The sequence below is a fragment of the Portunus trituberculatus genome, chromosome 15 (assembly GCF_017591435.1).
Source record: "Portunus trituberculatus isolate SZX2019 chromosome 15, ASM1759143v1, whole genome shotgun sequence".
NCBI lineage: Eukaryota > Metazoa > Arthropoda > Malacostraca > Decapoda > Portunidae > Portunus > Portunus trituberculatus.
The window spans coordinates 21,333,447-21,353,446 of record NC_059269.1 but is presented as its reverse complement, the minus strand read 5'-3'; the positions used below and the strand labels follow the sequence as shown (position 1 = coordinate 21,353,446).

Sequence of the window (20,000 nt, the reverse complement as noted above, 5' to 3'; positions counted from 1 at the left end):
CATGTTATACTGTTTCAGAGATCCTATGAATCCTGAATGTCCTGCACAAGACTTAATACATTCTCTCTCTCTCTCTCTCTCTCTCTCTCTCTCTCTCTCTCTCTCTCTCTCTCTCTCTCTCTCTCTCTCTCTCTCTCTCTCTCTCTCTCTCTCTCTCTCTCTCTCTCTCTCTCTATATATATATATATATATATATATATATATATATATATATATATATATATATATATATATATATATATATATATATATATATATATATCTTTCCCTAACAAGTTCCACACCAAAAACAAACACTCTCACAATAACACACTTAAGACAACATTAACTACGCAGTCTCTCCCTCATGAATAATTAATAACAGCATGTCTGTAAAAGTGTGCACGTCATTATTCAACACGTGGCCGTGGCCTTAGATCCGGAGGCAGGACAACGAGATCTTTTGTTCCTCTCTCCCTTTCAGAGCTTCCCTCTCGCCCTTCACGCCCCAGGGATTGACTTAATTCTTTCAACCTGCAGCCACGTGCATCTACAGCTACACGGCTTTACATTAGACTCAGAGGTAAATGTTAGGATGGGTTTTTCAGAAGCTTCTTTTTTTTTTCTTTTTTTTTTTTTACCGGTTCAAGGATGGATTCTTTAAGAGTTGTCTTTTTTCCTATGTTCATTAACCATATTAAGTTGATTATGTAGTTTGTAATACTCATTTCATGTATTGTCTGAGTAATCGTTCCAATTTGATCTTTATCTTACTTGGTAGGTAAGACATAGGACAATTAACTGGATGATATTGTTAAGATGAAAGGAAGTGTTGCCGGCACCATAGTTCCCACATTCTCTACATTTGACCAGGTTTTCATAGTCTGCTTTTTGACCAAATTAAGCGTGGTGCCACCCGTCATGTGCTGAGTGAGTGTTCCACATAACGCCTCGCGGTCTGTGTCTGCTGCACACTGGCCATCACTCTCCCTTATACAAAGGAACACAGCCAGCACACATTTCAATTACTTGTTCCAGCCACAGTTCGCCAGCACCGGGCCGCTCCATAGGTCCAGCACGCATCTAGCGGGTGCATTATGCTAATAAGTACATAACAAAAGGGCTTTGTTTCGTCATTTTTTTGGTTGAAATCCATATACACACATTCATTATTATCAAACGTACTATTGAATATTGTACAAACTTTAAACAGCGAATCATACCTTATCACACGATCAATAACATTCGAATGTGTCAAATAAATACACCACAACATATGATGGACTATGGGTATATACAACACATTCTACACTTGTATGCATCATAATCAAGAACGTGCATGATATACTTTGTTATTCTTTGTTCTCAATTTCCACGCCGATAAAACAAAACAGTCATCAGCAAATGTGAAAAAAAAAATTTCACGTTACCATTACAGAGAATCAAAATATCAATTGTAGACAAGCAACATGAGTGACGCTTCCTATATGCAGAATTCGTCCTCACTATAGTCCATTTCTGTAATAAGAGGATCTAGATGTAATTAAGAAAATGAATTCATCACTCACTTGACATAAAAGTGCATCGTGTATACATGATTAAAGCGTAACAAATATTAAATAAAATGAAAATACAAACAGGAATAATCCAATCCCATAATAAAACGAAATACTGAATAGGTGGGAGGAGTAAGCCGAGCAAGACTGTTTGTGCACCAGCCTCGCTTCTTACTCTGCTCAAGGACTCGTGGTGGGAGAAAGCAGCAGACAGCGGTAGTCCATGGAGGAGCCCAGCAATAAAGGCAAGAAATAAAAGTACCGGTGTTATTGTCAACGAGGAAGTGAAGGTGTTTGCGTGTTTGTGTGTGTTGGAGGAGGGAGTGAGACGAGGACAGCCAGGGATGACGGCCCGGTGCGATGTTGTCTAGTATTATTCCATCACAAATGCAAGGGACGAATGTTTGCAAGACTGTTTTTTGTGTGTTATTCTTTACCGCAAAAATTCTCCTCAAAGGCAGCAAGTATTAATATGGAAACGCGACGACTATCCACGCCGGTTATTTGGGCAATGAATTTTACCAGAGCATTACATCCGCAGTAAATGCCAGCTTACAATACATACGCAGTTAAAATGGAACCTATAATTGAACACTGCCTCTTCTATCACAACCCAGGAGGGAGGGAGGTGGGAGGGAGGGAGGGGGAGCACTGGCTGACCAGTTGGCTGGTTGGTCAGTGCTAGGGGCGTTGAAGGGACGCGGCTTGTGAATGCGTGAACTTGACTTACCCTGTTGTCACACACACACACACACACACACACATACGCCCGGTAGCTCAGCGGTTAGAGCGCTGGCTTCACAAGCCAGAGGACCGGGGTTCGATTCCCCGGCCGGGTGGAGATATTTGGGTGTGTCTCCTTTGACGTGTAGGTGCTGTTCACCTAGCAGTGAGGAGGTACGGGATGTAAATCGAGGAGTTGTGACCTTGTTGTCCCAGTGTGTGGTGTGTGCCTGGTCTCAGACCTATCCCAAGATCGGAAATAATGAGCTCTGAGCTCGTTCCGTAGGGTAACGTCTGGCTGTCTCGTCAGAGACTGCAGCAGATCAAACAGTGAAACACACACACACACACAAACAGTGTCTTGCTGATAACTTTTCGGACGATCTTTTTTGAATTTCGACAACTTTGATTACACGTCATCGCACATTCCGCCTGACATTTTTCTCTGGAATTCCATCTCTCTGTGGATTAAATTTAAACTTCACACACACAAACACAAATACACACACACATACACACACACACACACACACACACACACACACACAGAGAGAGAGAGAGAGAGAGAGAGAGAGAGAGAGAGAGAGAGAGAGAGAGAGAGAGAGAGAGAGAGAGAGAGAGAGAGAGAGAGAGAGAGAGAGAGAGAGAGAGAGAGAGAGAGAGAGAGACTGATTAAATGTCTTAGGCAGACAAAACGACACAGGCAGACAGATAGACAGACAGACAGACAGGCAACCCTAACGCTCTTAATAAAATCAACAATAATAATAGGCAGCAATATCAGATGGGGCCGGCTAGGGTGAAGAGCACTTAGCAATGCCTCCCTTTGGCCGCCCGCGTGCAGCCCGGCGGCTCTTGAGGGGCTGCACAGAGCGGAAGGGGAATACTGAGTGCTGGGTAGAATTTCAGGGATATATCAATACTGTATTAATTTTAGTCTTCCCCTTTAACCTGTGACCGGAAGAACGTTAATAAGGTCTCTAATGACGTAAATTGATCAATGGAGACTGGAGGATGCAATAAGATAGAACAAAAAATATATAAATAAGAAAAGTAAGAAAATATTAACAAGCACGATGTAAGCTGCTCAATGGCACGGATTACTTGCTTCCATAGAATTTGACGTTCTGGTGAAAGTGTTTACAGTTTATTAGATGTAAAAGTAAAGAAGATTCCTGTAATTTTACTCCGTCGGTTTCTCAGTGCCACTTAAAAGGAAGGATGGGACAAATATCACGAGTAACGTCTTCCCTTCACCGCTTGTCATAATAATATTGACTTTGCACAACACTAGCCTGATGTTCCCAGCAGCTATACAGTGACTGATTCTTGCAACGAATAGTGGAACGTTGGACCGCCTCCAGTGAAGGTGAACTCACAACAATGATCAGAATAACTAAGCCTTTGTCATATAGAAATGCAATAGACAACAGCTATTCAACCTACAACACTCGTATATAAGGTAAAACAGCTTAGAGCATGAAAGACTAGTTTTTAGTGATCAGCTTAAACTAAGACTTTTCCACGTAAGGTGACACTAGACGAACAAGTAGACAATCTGTAACAACCACACTATAACAACTTAACATAGCAACGAATGGATGAAGCTGCCCACGTTAAGAGTTTATAAAGGAGCCATCAAATACTATATATTCCTGGTATCCACGGAACCATGCATAATTGACCGTACTGTCCTTCCTTCTGCAATAAAAACCAACGCCGTAACCCTTAAACCCTTAGCGTTCATAAGATACCAAATGATATATACGTGTTCCGCCAGTTGAGCCTTCCTGGATAAACTATTACATCGTTTGCTTATGAGGCGTGTTAATATACAGACTAAAAATATAGTAACATGAAGCAGGAGAGGCAGTGCACGGGGGAACAAAAGAGGGAAGAAAGGATTAATAGAACAGTAAAGGGTAGACTTGAAAGACAAGGCATTGGAGTGGAAGAAAGGTAAGGAATGATACAGACAGGAGAAGTGAGACAGAATAAGACAAAGGGGAGACAAAGCAAGGTAGCACAGAAAGAGAAGCAATATTGGCCGGGGACAGTCAGGCGAGATAAGGCAGATACAGGCAATATACTGCAGGGTAAAACAAAAGAAGAGGACATAATCTGCAGCCAGTGATAAGCAGAGAAAGCTAAACAGTGCAAGGAAGTAAAGCAAAAGTGGGAAGAGTACAATTAGGAGAGATAAGAAGGAAAGAACATGGAAACGGTACGTGCTTTCTCCAATGTAGGAAGAAAAAAATGTATTCTAAACAACTTTTTAAGCAAGAACTCTGTGGCTTTTTTGTTAGAGGAGATTCATATCAGCAACAATGGAAAGAATGTTAACGAATATCTGCATACTTCTCTCAAATTAAGAGTGTATTGTGCAAGAACCGACTCAAGAAAAAAAAAAACTTTCGCTACTTGTGTTGTAGGGAAATTAAAGCTTCCAATCATTTATAACACACTTCATTCTCACCCACTTATGGTAGACAGTTTAAGGATTGTATTCAATAATTTTTTCCTTCCCCTTCCCTTCCTCCCTCCTCATCTTCCACGGATCATATTTCAAATTAGGCAACCGGACCTTTCCAGTTTGTTGACTCGCGCCTCTCTCCCCACCCTGCCTCTCTCTCTCTTCCCATCTTCCTAACAATCCTTTTCTTCCCTTTTCGTTCCTCCTTTCGTCTCTTTATATCCACTGCACCTCTCTTCCCTCCTTCCTTCTGTTCCTCTTTCCCAATCATCCCTGACGGCGATGAGAGGCAGGACATTGACACCAGAGAGCACTATACGCACTTTATTGCATCAGCGACCAGTGGATGTCTGTGTGGGTTATCCTCTCTGTGACTAACACCGCCTGGTAGAAGATGACATCAATACTTCCATGAACAAGTCAAACAATCGAATGCACAGTCATCGTGTGGCATTATTTCATTAATGATTTAGCTAGTAAGATGTGTGTATGTACCATAATATTCTCTCTCTCTCTCTCTCTCTCTCTCTCTCTCTCTCTCTCTCTCTCTCTCTCTCTCTCTCTCTCTCTCTCTCTCTCTCTCTCTCTGTGTCCTCGCTTCGCATACATATTCTTGCCCTCATCAAGTGTGTCGCCAAGATGTTGCCTGCACTTCCTCCGCCACAAAACTGGAGCAGGCCACGACTGACACATGAAAGGCCTTTTTTCTTAACTTTGGAGGTGTGGGCGAGTGTAGTCTCTCGAGGCAGAAAACTTGCTGCTCAAACGCCATAACTCTTGCCACGTCAAAGTTCAGTTATAGCAGTCGCTTTCGAGAATTGGATGGGGGAGGAGGAGAAGGAGGAAGGAGGATGGGGGACGAGGGGAAGAAACTCAAAGATATCCAGCTAAACTTCCAAAGTGTGCATCATAAACATGCCTACATTATTTGCTTCCAAGTTATCTTAAATAAGTAATCAGCAGTGATATGTCTGATCACATGTGCACCAATTTTCTATAACTTCTGCAGCTAATATACATTTTCATCTAACTTGGTTTATGCAGGATAATGCGCATGTTTTTTTGTTCTTAATTTACTTTACGCCACCACTAATGTCATGAATATTGCAATCTTTCATTCATGGCGGCTTTCCTTCTCATATTGGTTTCTAATCTGCATAATGTGTTCCCTCCTCGCAGCCTGGCTGTTCATCACCATGGGCGTGATGGCTCTCCATTTCGTCGTCACGGTAACTAAGGTGCCTGTGCATTTTCATCTGATCAACCTCGGCCCTGTTTTGAATTACTATTTCCTCACTCATTCGCCGCAAGTGACAGTGGTCTACAGTTGGGTCGACAGTCTCCTTGGAGACTGCGTGATGCCTTGCATCCATGAAAATTATGGAGGTGCGTCTTTGGATTCCGATTCAGAATAGCCGAACTCAAATTGTATTTAGTTTCTGTTCAACTGGAAACAACGTCATCACATTGTAGTTATGTTGTGACGTCAGCGAGCCGTGACAAAGAGGGAAAAAGCTTTTTCTTTTCTCAGTTAGACAAGAAAACAAGGTCACCTTCTCCAAACAAAACCTCTCACGGCAAACAACAATACCTAAAAAGTCCTGCATCAAAGGACTGACAGAATAAGCTCCCTAAGTAATCGTGGGCAGCAGGGCCGCCGTGGGTGTCCGGGGCGGCGGGGAGGTGGCGGGCCTTCCATTGATTAAGCGAGTCAGCGTGACCATGTAATTATATAATGTCTAGTAACTTAATCATTCTTACGATTTTCTGAAAGATGCCAACAAACATACTATCAGAGCCTATTTTTCTTCATTGCATCATTGGCTGCCCCTCAGAACATTAAGTCAATGTAAACACATAGTGAGGTACTGTGTTTAAAGTAACACGCTCTTACACCTGGCGCACACATCCCTTCCTCTTGAGCCGCTCCTTCATTTCGCCTCACACTCGAGACTATTGAGTCACACACTTCACCATCTCGACGACAATCGATCGACGCTTCTGCCACTCTAGGCGTGGTCTTCCTTTACAAACTGAAGCGAAACCAACGCACATGACCTGCTGAAGAAAGCACAATGCATTCATTATTCAGCATCTCAAGCTATGAAACACTCACTGACATGTGACGAACTTCGAGGAAAGGATTGAATAAGTATTGATTCCATTACTCTGAGGGAGAATGATATGAGTTCATTCTTGCTCTGACGGTCGACTTAAAGGGACAAGGCTGGAGGGTTTACTCTAGAGCTCCTTTTGAAATCAATAAAAAAAAAAAAAAATGTGTGGTGGATCTAGGCCTTTTATCACATGTTATTCAACAGTGAAGAAGATTTAAGCAATGCAACACATCCAAACTTCACTCAAGCATGTTGAATTCATAGTGCCGTCACCTTCTGCACATAGATCGAACTGAATGCATTCCCTGTAGTTTTTATTAGACACTGGCGTATGATGACAGAGGTATACACTATGTAAATTAACTTACTATAAATTTCAACTAAATCTTTTAAGTCAACAACACTGACAAAGGCATTTCAGGCACAAGTGTGTACATCATGTTTTGACAAACGGTGATCTACAAATATTCGGAATTGTATAACGATTTTAAGGGAATATATAAAGCCATGTCTGGTGAGTCCTTGTGTAAAAACCTATGCCTCTATTTAGTTCATATTGGTGCTGCTTTAAGATATAAATAATTGGTAATTTAATTATAGATTCCAAAGAACATTCCGGGCAGATGGCGGTCTAATACCAGGTCATTTTAATAAACGATCATTCGTAAATGCGCTTCCTACCATACAGTTAAAACGGAAAATACTAAAACCATCATCCACGTGAAAAAAAAAGCCGGAAAATCACCGTAACCACTAGCGAGGAAAAATAATTGTTATATAAAAGTTTATGTTGTAATCTGAATGCAAATTACACGTGACCAATAATTTTCAGGTGCAGTTCAGGATACAAATATGACATTCATTTCCCTTTTGGCTGCGATGTTTCAGCGTTGTACAAAAATTGGAAACTTCGAATCGAATTTGATACACCACTCCTTATATGAAGGCAACCAAATACTGCAGTGTGGCTTTCATACGAATATAGCGAACATCTGATTGTTATGTCTAATCATAACAAAAGCTCTCCAGTACAATGACTTCGAAACGGTGATGAACGATAACTCAAAGCAAAGGAGGACTAGGAAAGCTACAAAGAAGAGGAAGAAGAGGAGGAAGGAAAGTGGAAGGTAGATATTGAATAGCAGTATAAGGAGAAGGATAAGGAGGTTAATGACAACGAAGGCAACGACAACGATGAAGAGGACGAAACCATGAAAGAGCGCATCACTATCGTAATTAGCACACTTCCTATCGTCGATGAAGTAGTGAATACATTAGTTAGAGCGCTTACCACACTAATACGAACATACGTACAAGATAAATGTAATTCCATTGAGAAAGAGGCTAATAATGTCACGTGCATGGTGGGCTTTCAGCAAATTAAACTGTAAACATAGTAAAAAAAATTTTCTCTCTCTCTCTCTCTCTCTCTCTCTCTCTCTCTCTCTCTCTCTCTCTCTCTCTCTCTCTCTCTCTCTCGTCAAAGTTAAGCACGGAACAAAAGGACCTCAAGCGCTCTTCCTTTCCTTCACGTTCCCTCCAAAACGACGCCCATCAAAGTCCACGACGCAGCCTCCACTTTCATCCCCTGTCCACAGTTTTATGGATGGACTTACTTGAGCCCGAGACTAAATACTCAGAGGGAACGAGCTTATGAAAGAGACCCCAGACAGGCAGAAAGACACACGATACCCATCTAAGCCTTTGTCTTTAGCATTTTTCAATTTCTTTTTTGAATCTCACATTTATTATGACTTTAGCTTCTGCTCTCTCTTGTGTGAGGCTACATACACACACACACACACACACACACACACACACACACAGCTTCATACACGCGCATACAACAGTTTAAGTTTGCCCTTCAAAATTACTTTCCTGTTATGTTCCCTCGCGTTTATTACTCTTCTATTGCATTCCCGTTACACACACTCTCTCTCTCTCTCTCTCTCTCTCTCTCTCTCTCTCCTTCAAAAAATAGAATTCCTAACTTTATCAAAAACCTTGCACCACCACCGCCACCGACACCGCCGCCGCCACACTTGAAGCCTCCAGCCCAAGCAGGAACGCCCCTTGCTCCCTGCAGAAAGCTTCGCATCGACCGTCTGTGTAATTATCCGTGTTGGCTGGCCAGCGGAAAGGGGCCTGCTCTTCCTTTTCCTTCTCCTCTTATTCTTCTTATGTTTCTTTTTTTTTCTTTTTATTCTTCCTCATTCTCTTTCCCTCATTCTTTTTCCTCTCCTATTCTTGTGTTTATTTTTTTCTTTTCCATCATTCACCCGCGTGATCTTGTATCTTAATCCTGTAAAAGCTAGACGTCATCATCATTCTTTTCAGTAGTAGTAGTAATAGTAGTAGTAGTAGTAGTAGTAGTAGTAGTAGTAGTAGTAGTAGTAGTAGAAGTAGTAATAGTAGTGGTGGTAGTAGTGGTGATGGTGGTAGTAGTAGTATGGAAACATTGTTCATCCTCTAAAGTTTTGCGTAAAATACTGTTAGTCTCTTACAAATCAACACACACACACACACACACACACACACACACACACACACACACACACACAGAATTGGTAGCCTTCCGCTCCCGCTGGGAAGACAAGGTCACAACTCCCGGCCTCACGTCCTGCATCCCGGGCCAACAGGAGCTACAGCGTGAAAGAAAACAAATTTATTTTTGTCTCCGCCGGGACTGAGATTCCAACCAAGGATCTCTCGGCTGCGTGCCAAGCTTGGTGATTCTTATGCCACTGACCCGCTTGCATTGACGCTAGGAATAATAATAATGATGATGAACTGAATAATGATGATGATAAGGGTGATGGTAATGTTGATGATGATGATGATGATAAAAACAATAAGCAGTGTTGTTTCAATATTCTTTTATCATTGATATCAGTAGCACCGTTAGAAGTAATATCACAACTTCGACTATTATTATTACCACTACTTCTACTTACTAGCACCAGCACCGCTATTATGACCACTACTCACTCACACACCATTTCCAACACGCTTTTATCCTTTCCAAATAACATTCCGTCATAAGAGCCATTAATGCCATGCTTCATCCGCATTAAAGCATTTATGACAAAATTTACTCTCGTTATTGTCATCATTAGCACAACTACGTCCATCACCCCCACCGCAATTACCACCATCATTTGTCACCACCAATGCCATTATCGCTGCTACTGTCACATAATCATCACATTTGTAAAATTCCACATACATCATAACTAACACGAAGCCAAACCACCATTCCCCGTTTGCTAATTTCCTTCATTCGTCATCATCACCACCGTCATTACCATCCCCATCAAAAGGCTGTGTAAGCACCATATCCAACATCACCACCAGCCCACGCCGCCTCCACAACACTGCACCGTCAATACAAATACCGCCAATGATACTCGAAACATTATCATCATGAGCCGCAGCGATTTCACGGAAGGACAGACGTCTTCTTTATCCGCTCAAGTCATCTCTGTTGGCTGTTCTGTTCCCAAGCCATTGCAGGGAAGGTTCTTATCTGAAAACACATTCCATTTCACAATTCAGTAGACACACACACACACACACACACACACACACACACACACACACACACATACAAATTAACACACATTACTTATCTCACAACCAGGCCTGCAAAATGAAAGGAGGAAAAAGCCTATTCAGAGCGCAGACTACCCCGCCAGCCAGCCGTTGCTTTTACGTAATGTTCTCTATTCACTTGCAATCCTCGCTTCTCGCTGCAATAACTATATCTTGCACGACCAGCCGATGCAGCAGCCCAGTCCCGTGAGGTGCACCAGCTGCCTTACGTACGTACCTGGGGGCCGAATCACCGCCACTCCCTCCCCCCAACCCACATTTCTCCTCTGCTTCGCCGCAATCACACCACTTAAGCTCAGCGCAGCGGTCGCAATTAAACCAGGAACTAATTACTGAAAATACAGTTAAATGTCTTAAACTGAAATTTGAGATTAAAAACTTGGCGTGTCTTGTCGTCTAAATGACCACAACACAGCAAACAGACACGAGATCATTTGATATTGAGTGAACTTTGTAATGCACACACATATTAGAAGTCCAGGCGACGAGAAATGGAATCTGATGGTGGTTTTCTTTTTCTAATGGTTCTGTGACACGTTCATTTAAATTCTTACTCTTATTTCTAATGGTAGTGTTATTGTTATGGTTTTTGTTATGGCTTTGCTTGCCTCTTGCGGTTGCTATTAAGAACACAACGCAATTGCAGGAGTTCAAATGAGGTTCAATGTAACCTAGTGCGTGTTTCCTCGTTACATTCACCGCCAACTTCATTAACACCATAGTGAGGGACAGAGAGAGAGAGAGAGAGAGAGAGAGAGAGAGAGAGAGAGAGAGAGAGAGAGAGAGAGAGAGAGAGAGAGAGAGAGATGCGCGTTGAATAGTGTTGTTTCAAGGGGTTATTTTTCCTCGTCCAGCCTCCGTCCCTCCCTTCCCTCGCACCCTCTGTCCTTCAAATAGTGGCCTTGACCGCATTCATTTCAACGCATATCCAATACCACGTCACTTTTTCATTCTTTCTCTGTCTGTCTGTCTGTCTGTGTCTCTTTGTCTCTCTCTCTCTCTCTCTCTCTCTCTCTCTCTCTCTCTCTCTCTCTCTCTCTCTCTCTCTCTCTCTCTGTTTCTCGAAATAATGATAATAAAATGCATTTGACTTCTCTTGAAGCTGCGTTGCTCTTTCTCCCAAAGTCACCTGTCATGGAAACGTAGCGGCATTACCGAGATTAACACACACTATCAATGTTGCTGTATCAATTAATAATTCCGTTGCCATTAATATAAATGACGAATAATTCAAATATTAATGCAATTACTGTTTCGACTGTTATGGTAACTGCATGTATTGTTTATGTATTCTGTTAGTAGGTCCACTGGTACAGGGGATATGATAACAGTGACGTAAGCAAAACTCTCAGGTTCAGTAATCAGGATAGAACGAACAAGCAATAATGGGTTCAATCTCGAAAAGTTTAAGAAATACATTGGAAGAAATTGGTCAGCTAATACAGTGGTGAGATGATTGAATTAACTCATGTCAGGTTCTTAAAGCAGAGTTATCAGCGAGATTTAAAAGAATTTATGAATGGGAGAATTTATAAATGGGGATGATAGAAGGATATAGGTAAGTATATTCCATTAAGGGACTGCCACGTATAGGCCTAATGGCTTCTGCAGCTTCCTTTATTTAAGATACTGAATTCATTTGTGTTTCTACTTCTACTACTACTACTATTACTTCATGCGTACAGTAACCTCACTTACGCATCTACTCCTTGGTTTTCTTCAGTGTCGACGTGATTTGCTAGCCTCCCTATCACCATTTCTACTATTTTTATCGTATTCACCCCAGCACACTACACTATTTAGCTCTAATACTTTACAACAAGAACACGAATATAAACAATAATAGTAAGAATAACAAGAACAGGGATTAATTGTACAAACATCAATTACGACTACTATTACTACCCCCACTACCATGCAATGCTAACAACATCGGTAGCATAACCACTACCATCATTTCCACTAAAACCACCACCACCACTACCACACCTGCCACCGCTAATGATACACATGATATGCACCGCGACACACAAGATAATCCGCAAACACATTAATGCACATTAGGCACGTATGTGTGCGGATAAGTAGGTGTTGCTGAACACTGTATCTACCTCTTTCCTGCTAAAACCACCGGCCATTACCGCAAGCAACTTGCCACCGCCAGCATTACAGCAACCACTAATGCTATCAGTCTATCACTAACAAGAATGACACAGTTGTACCACGATCGCTACTAGTTTTTTTTTTTTAAGTACAGTACTGCAACTATCACTACTCCTACTATCACTACTACTACTACTACTACTACTACTACTACTACTACTACTACTACTACTACTATTACTACTATTGCTTCTGCTGCTGCTATTACTACTACTGCTATTACTAGTACTACTATTACTACTACTGCTACTACTACTACTACTATTATTATTACTATTGCTGCTGCTGCTGCTGCTATTACTACTACTACTATTACTACTTCTACTACTGCTGCTGCAATAATTACTTTTACAATCACTACCGTTTCTTAAATATGTATGTAGTTATAAACCACATTGGCAATGATATTTCATATATATATATATATATATATATATATATATATATATATATATATATATATATATATATATATATATATATATATATTTGCATATATTATCATATAAGCTCCTACACTGATTAATTCTATAGAACAGAGAATCATCTCTCTCCAGCTCCTCAAGACATCTTTAAACAAGAAAGAAATTCTAGGTCGTCTTCGAAAACGCGAACGAAAGATTATATTTTTACTTATTTCCACCAGTCTTAGGCTTCAGGCTGCGGATTTTATTTTCACAACACAATTTTGTCTTTCACTCTTGCGTTCGCCTTTTGCGTCTGCTTTGAATACAACAGGTAGCAGCAGGCGGCGCTGACAAGGTAATGAACACTATGAGGCCGGGAGAAGTTTGCAAGTCTCCTCTTTTGAAGCGACCGAGTCTTCAGAACCTCATCTTCCTGTTACTTCAGCCCCTTCCTTTGACGGTTGGATGTCTCTTCCTTTATTCTGGGAGTATATTTTCCATGTTCAGCTTATTGATCAAATTTGCATGTGTTGAGAAGAACTCAGCAGGTCAACACATCCGCCGGAAAAATTCATCAATCATCTATCGAAGTTAGATTATGACTAACCTGTTTTCTTCGAGGAGAAAAACACCTATATTCTTTTTCAGTTTTAAGATAAAATTTGGATTCCTCTCCTCAGGAATCAAAATTCTATTACAAGGAGGGAGAAGAAATAAGAAGTGTAATTCTGTCTTAACTGGTTCACAGTATGAGTCATAAAGTACAACACGAATATAAAATTAACGAAGTCATCCACCTCACGAACACCAAACCAACCAAAATCTTTCCGTCACTTGGTATAAGATTCGCTCACTCACTCTACGGATGAGTGAACTCATATTTAAATAAAAATAACTCCAGCAGAACATTTACATAGAAGTCATCCACCTCACGGACACCAGACCAACCAAAATCTTTGCCATATGATATGAGATTCATTCTCTCACTTTCCTGATGAGTGAACTCATTTTTAAAGATGATAAATGTATAACTCTAACAGAACATTCATATAGAACATCACAATCACCTTTGACCTTCCCTCCCTCCCTCCCCTGCTTGTCCTCACTGTATCGGCGCCACGTCACGCAGAAGGAACACGGCTGTCCAGATCCACTATATGAGAGTAAAGAACTGCATGGACGTCACTGCACGGCTCACCTGAATCCTCGACGAATGAGGCCAACAGAATGGCGTCCAAGAGTAGTACACACAGGGATTTCATCTTCAGTGAAGGAGTCCTGGTCGGATGGGTGACAATGACACTATCTCTCGCTCCTTACATCCTTGAACCTCGACACTCAGACTCTATGGAGTTCAAGCTCAACAATTCGATTTTTCACTTCATTTTTTTCTGGTCACTTATGTTAAACCATGTGGGATTGGCCGCGGATCATTCAAGAACAGAGGCAGTTTGAAGTGAAGTCAGGCAGGTGTTGCAAACACACTATTACTGTAATATACGAGGAGCGAGCAGTGAGAGACAAGAGCGCGCACACATCCACCCACGACGCTCTCGAAGCCAACACTGAGCCACCAACACTCCAGGCTGCGAGGCGCGGGTGGCGGCGGCCAATCAGGCAGGCGCAGCGAGCCGGTCATCACCCACAGGTGAGGTATCAAAGGTGACATACTCATACTTCCATCTCTTGCAGGTGAAACTTGCCTCTAATGGAGGCAGCGCAGCTCCTCCAGCTCCATCCCGCTCCGTCCAGGCTATCCAGCGTAACACCGTACAGTGTTAGAGAGATGCTGCTGGTGAGTTTAATGAATCTCCATGCTTTGGCCAGGCCCTTTGACTTTTCAGCGTCACCGCCTCCCGACCATAGGCCCAGGTCAGTTGTGGTGCCTCGGCAACATGCAGTTTATGGATCTCAGTGTCACTGATGCTCATATGTTCAATTCATGAATTCAAGGTTGTAAGAAATGTACTGTTTCTCTCTCTCTCTCTCTCTCTCTCTCTCTCTCTCTCTCTCTCTCTCTCTCTCTCTCTCTCTCTCTCTCTCTCTCTCTCTCTCAGTGCATCAGATGATTTCCTTATGACGCAATACCACTCAAGAAAAATACTCTCGGACATGATTGATTTTGGGAATACGTTTCTTATTTTCTTTTATGGCAGAGCAACGTAAGGATTCTTCTTACAAACTTCAAAATCACGCTCTCATTATTATTCTTATAACAATACAAGAAAATAATTCAGAGAGGAGAGACCTGGAGCACGTAAGGAATACCGTACCTGATTAGATAAAAACTATGATTATTATTCTTGTAATGAAAGAAGAAGAAGAAGGAGGCATAAAAAAAAAATACGCGAGGGGACTTCGGTTTCTTTTGATCCTCAGAGAAAATTCTGAACTTATCAAGAAGTTTCTAACTCTTCTTTTTGAGGAACACTAGGTAAAGGAAGGAGTGAAAGAAGTTAGGATTAGGAATATTTCTGGTTGAATCGTTTTATTTTCTTCAACACGATCTTGTTTACCATTTTCTTACTTTAACCATTCTCCATTTGCAGCTGGCGGAACATGATGCGACTACATACGAAAATATTAATAGAAAAGCACTGCTGAGCTTATGGCGACATTCGGAGATTTAAGAAAAAAGTCGCGTGGCGCTAATCAAACAAAAACATTTAATTGGGTAGATGCGTGCCTCGATGAGAATGCATTACGAGTATGTCCCTTCCTCATTCACACACTTTGGTAAGACACTGTAATTCTTTCTTACTTACAACAGAATCATCCTTCTTACACCTCTTCTTCCAGCGCTACATTTCGTCTCTCCTGTAATACTAATAACATTAATGCCTCCTTACGTTATGAAAAAATGCATCGAAGAAATTAGAGGAGCACCGCAGGGAATGAGGCCAGTGACGTAATTCGCTCAAAATTTCAAAACAGGATATTAACAACAGAAATGGGTCCAACCTGTGTGTGTGTGAGAGAGAGAGAGAGAGAGAGAGAGAGAGAGAGAGAGAGAGAGAGAGAGAGAGAGAGAGAGAGAGAGAGAGAGAGAGAGAGAGAGAGAGAGAGAGAGAGAGAGAGAGAGAGAGAGAGAGAGAGAGAGAGAGAGAGAGAGAGAGAGAGAGAGAGAGAGAGAGAGAGAGAGAGAGAGAGAGAGAGAGAGAGAGAGAGAGAGAGAGAGAGAGAGAGAGAGAGAGAGAGAGAGAGAGAGAGAGAGAGAGAGAGAGAGAGAGAGAGAGAGAGAGAGAGAGATGGGGAGAACAATTTTTTGGTGTTTTTATACATATGTTCTGAAATAATAACATGTATACGCTGTGTCATCATCCCGTGCTTAGTTGTCGTGCTTATACAAAACGCCTCTTTCTTGGTTTCTTCCATTGGGCAGTGCGGGACCATCGTAAGAACTAAATCGCTACAAAGAGTTACAACTTGGTGTTAGTCTTTTCTAGAATCAACCTTGCCTATTGTACGAGGCGCTACGCTCGATGGAGATCTTTGTTCCCCATGAAGAAGCTTTTGTATCACCTCTCAGCGGCGACAAAGGCAACATACCTGATCCCTGGGGCGCCACTCCCTTAACATCACCGTGAAATTCAAGGAGAGAGGATGGAGAAAATGTTGCAGGAAATTATTACTTTTATTTTCACAGACTACATCATATGCAGTGGTGATGAATCAGGTGGTGTTGGCGGCGGCAGGAAGGAGAGAGTCGAGATGAGAACGAGGAAAACTTGTCTTGCCTGCAGTGAATGTTTAGGAAAGAGTCTATTTTTCATTGCTTGTAAGATTTCGAACATATGAAAGGACGTAAAAGAGTAATCTCGCTCATTGGATTTGGCATTACTTGAAAAACCAATTTGCGTAATCTACTGCCGTATAGTATATTCATAATAATTCATATGCCCCTAATATTTTCTCTAAAGTCGACACACAGATAATTTAGGTCTTCTTAATCTTTTCATTCTCCTTGTGGTGTTTCAGTACATCAACCTGTATGAATTTACTTAGTCAAAGTAGATGGAGTGGGATTACAGCTGAGAGATACCAACATGTGAGTTTTTGAATCACCTCATTTTTTCTCTCACCAATCCAAACGTTAGTGATGTACATAGATGTAACTGCGTTGCTATCATTCTCTCTAGGAGCAGTCTTCAACACCAACAGGTACTCAGGGTTTCAACACTTCAACTTTAATTACTTCTAATTATTACAGAAAGAAGAAAATAAATACTGAGAGAGGATACGAATAAAACTGGAGAAGTGTTACAAAACACGTGTGTGGTGAGCTTGGCGTTAGATCAAAGCGAGGAGTTGCACTCACAGACAAGACAGAACTTTTGAGAGGTGCTCTACACACTCTCCGACCACAAAGATCCTTCAACAAACATTAAAATGTAGAAACGTGCTAGACAAAATTTTGTCGAGTGAAAAAAAAAATGTAACTGAAAATATATTAATCAAAAAGTAATGTAATGTAGATTTTTAAACGATATGAAACTTAACAAGAGTTGCCCGTATTTTATGATCATACTATCTAGCCTCGCTTCTTGAGCGTTACGTAAAAAGTTAGCCCCCTCGACCCACTCTTGAGGGGAAATTTACAAACATGAGAGTGGAGAAGGCTAACAGGTTGGGATCAGTAGTGGTAGGTCGGGGCTTTGTCTTGACCAAAGTTAGGTGATAAGAATCCTCATGAGAGGTAGTCACGCAACTAACTCATCATGAACACACCTAAGAATTCTAGGTACGAAGAGCGAGTGACGCTGAGAATAATGGGGTGATTGTGAGCTGATTTAGCATCAAACTTTATTAAATTTGCTTACGCAATGATGATCTTTTGACAATGCATAGAATCAATAACAAGTAATGTAAATCTGGGCTCTAGGTGAAAACATTATAGACGGGAAAAGAGACACCACATTTTCAAGGCTTTCAATTAAGGTTAGCACCAATGTTCAGAGAAATATTTTTGTACCCAAAGAAAGAACAAAGTTCATATGACCTTGCTAAGGTTACATGAAAGCGCTGTTCCTCCCGAGAGTGACACGCAACCCTGAATACCACACCATCGATTTGGAGGTGCAGCCTCTACCTTGGTGTCGTCGACCAGGCCTTACAAGGGTTTAGACTACAGATATCTGAATGAAATTGTACCGCGTCTCGATGTGTACGGCAAGGACCTTGCGACACTAGTGAGCTTCAGTGACTTTGGGAGCCTGGCAAGTGTACGTAACAATGGTGAGGTTTGCTGGCGGGGACTCGAGGCTGTCAGGAATGGCGAACTGGAAGAGGACCAATGCAGCAGCAAGAACAATGCAAGCAGTGGTAGCAGCGGTAGCAATATTATTAGCAATACAAGTTATAATAGTAATAATTGTAGTTAATATAAGTTAATAGTGGCACTTTTACTAGTTTTAGTTGTACTACTATACAAGTAGTAGTAGTAGTAGTAGTAGTAGTAGTAGTAAAGTTAGGTAGTACTATTACGAGCGGTAAATGCAAAAGTAGTGAAAGTGATTTATAAAAAAAAAGAAGTATAATTTGAACATGAGCAGCAGAAACCAAGCCATTAAAAAAGAAAATATCCAGTCAATATTCAACACATGTCTTCCTTTCCCTGAGCAGCAACTGATCTCGGAACGTGTGCATAAGCTCGCTCCATCAACCATCTTTCCTTCAGCACTGAAAAATAAACCCCGAAGAAGAAGAAGAAGAGAGAGAGAGAGAGAGAGAGAGAGAGAGAGAGAGAGAGAGAGAGAGAGAGAGAGAGAGAGAGAGAGAGAGAGAATAAAAAAGACCCTAACATCTGTGGGAGTCAAACTTTCCGCATTTCCCCGGCAAGTCTCGCCATTACCGCCTGAGAAAGCCTCTGAAGCGCCGATGATGAACTGATAAACGAGGGAGGAAATAAATTCTTCTAGGTCATTATCCCCCGCCATCACCTTGCAATCACGGCCCGTCCACCGCCGAGAAGAGAGGGAGAAAAAAGAAGAAGGTAAATTTATCGACAAGAAATCTATCCTGCTTTATCATGAATCCTTGAGGCAAAGATTGGGGATTAATAATCAAGCGTCCCATCTTTTTTACAGGAATCGGGTGATGAAAGCCACGGTAAATGTTGGACATGATTAGTCACGTACTTTTTTCTTGCTTTGGGGTAATAGCAAACAGAGCAAAATGCATGTTATATTTTGTATCATCATAACAATGTTTAAACAGTAATCACTTGGTGCACATCCTGCCTTTGTCTAGCCAGACGCTGATGGCCGCCAAAAGCAGTTTTCTCTTTAACTTTTTTACTTAATATTATTACCATTATTATTGAGATTAAGCCTTTTAATCTACATAGCATGGTTAATATACATCTCTATATAAAACTATTGAAGTATTGTAAGACTGCAGAGTCAAGATGGTGGATGGATATCAAAATCTTTCATGCATCTGAGACTTCTTCATTAATTGATAAGATGAGCCGCCATTGCAAGGTAATAGAGCTCGTATTCTTCAGGCCATGAAAACACTTCATTTCGAAGGTGCGTGGGCCTCACATCAATATGATAACCTTTTGGAGAATTTTTCCCATGTAATCTATATGCAATATGGCTGTACGAGTTAAAAATAAGAAATAAATGCTGAAGGATATAACATCGAAAGCAACAACAACAGGAGTATGGCGACATTTGACATTTTAATTTCATTTTGATATATTATGCAAGAACATTCGTTTTCAAATTACATCCTTTCATCTCTCTGTTTCAGAGTGTGGAATCTTCAAACAGTTCAGACACATTCAGCTGTCATTATTACTAAAGTTGAGGCGGTGAGGTAAAATATTATTTCACATTTCATATATTCCTACCATTTTATTGGATATTTTGCTGAGTAAGAGACTATGCATTGTATGAACACTTGTGTGCATGACATATCTTCCTTAGGAAAATATCATGACACAAATGTGTCCTCAATGGAAGGA

General features: G+C 41.2%; 1 protein-coding gene across 1 annotated transcript in view; it reads right to left on the bottom strand.

The window, feature by feature from the left end:
- Positions 1–14,580, bottom strand: part of LOC123504198 (zwei Ig domain protein zig-8-like) — a 52,654-nt gene extending 38,074 nt beyond the window's left edge. Inside the window, exon 1 of the mRNA XM_045254552.1 lies at positions 14,229–14,580. Within this exon, the coding sequence (XP_045110487.1) occupies positions 14,229–14,292 (64 nt within the window). The 5' untranslated portion in view covers positions 14,293–14,580. The remainder of the gene's footprint in view (positions 1–14,228) is intronic.
- Between the last annotated feature and the right edge of the window lie 5,420 nt (positions 14,581–20,000).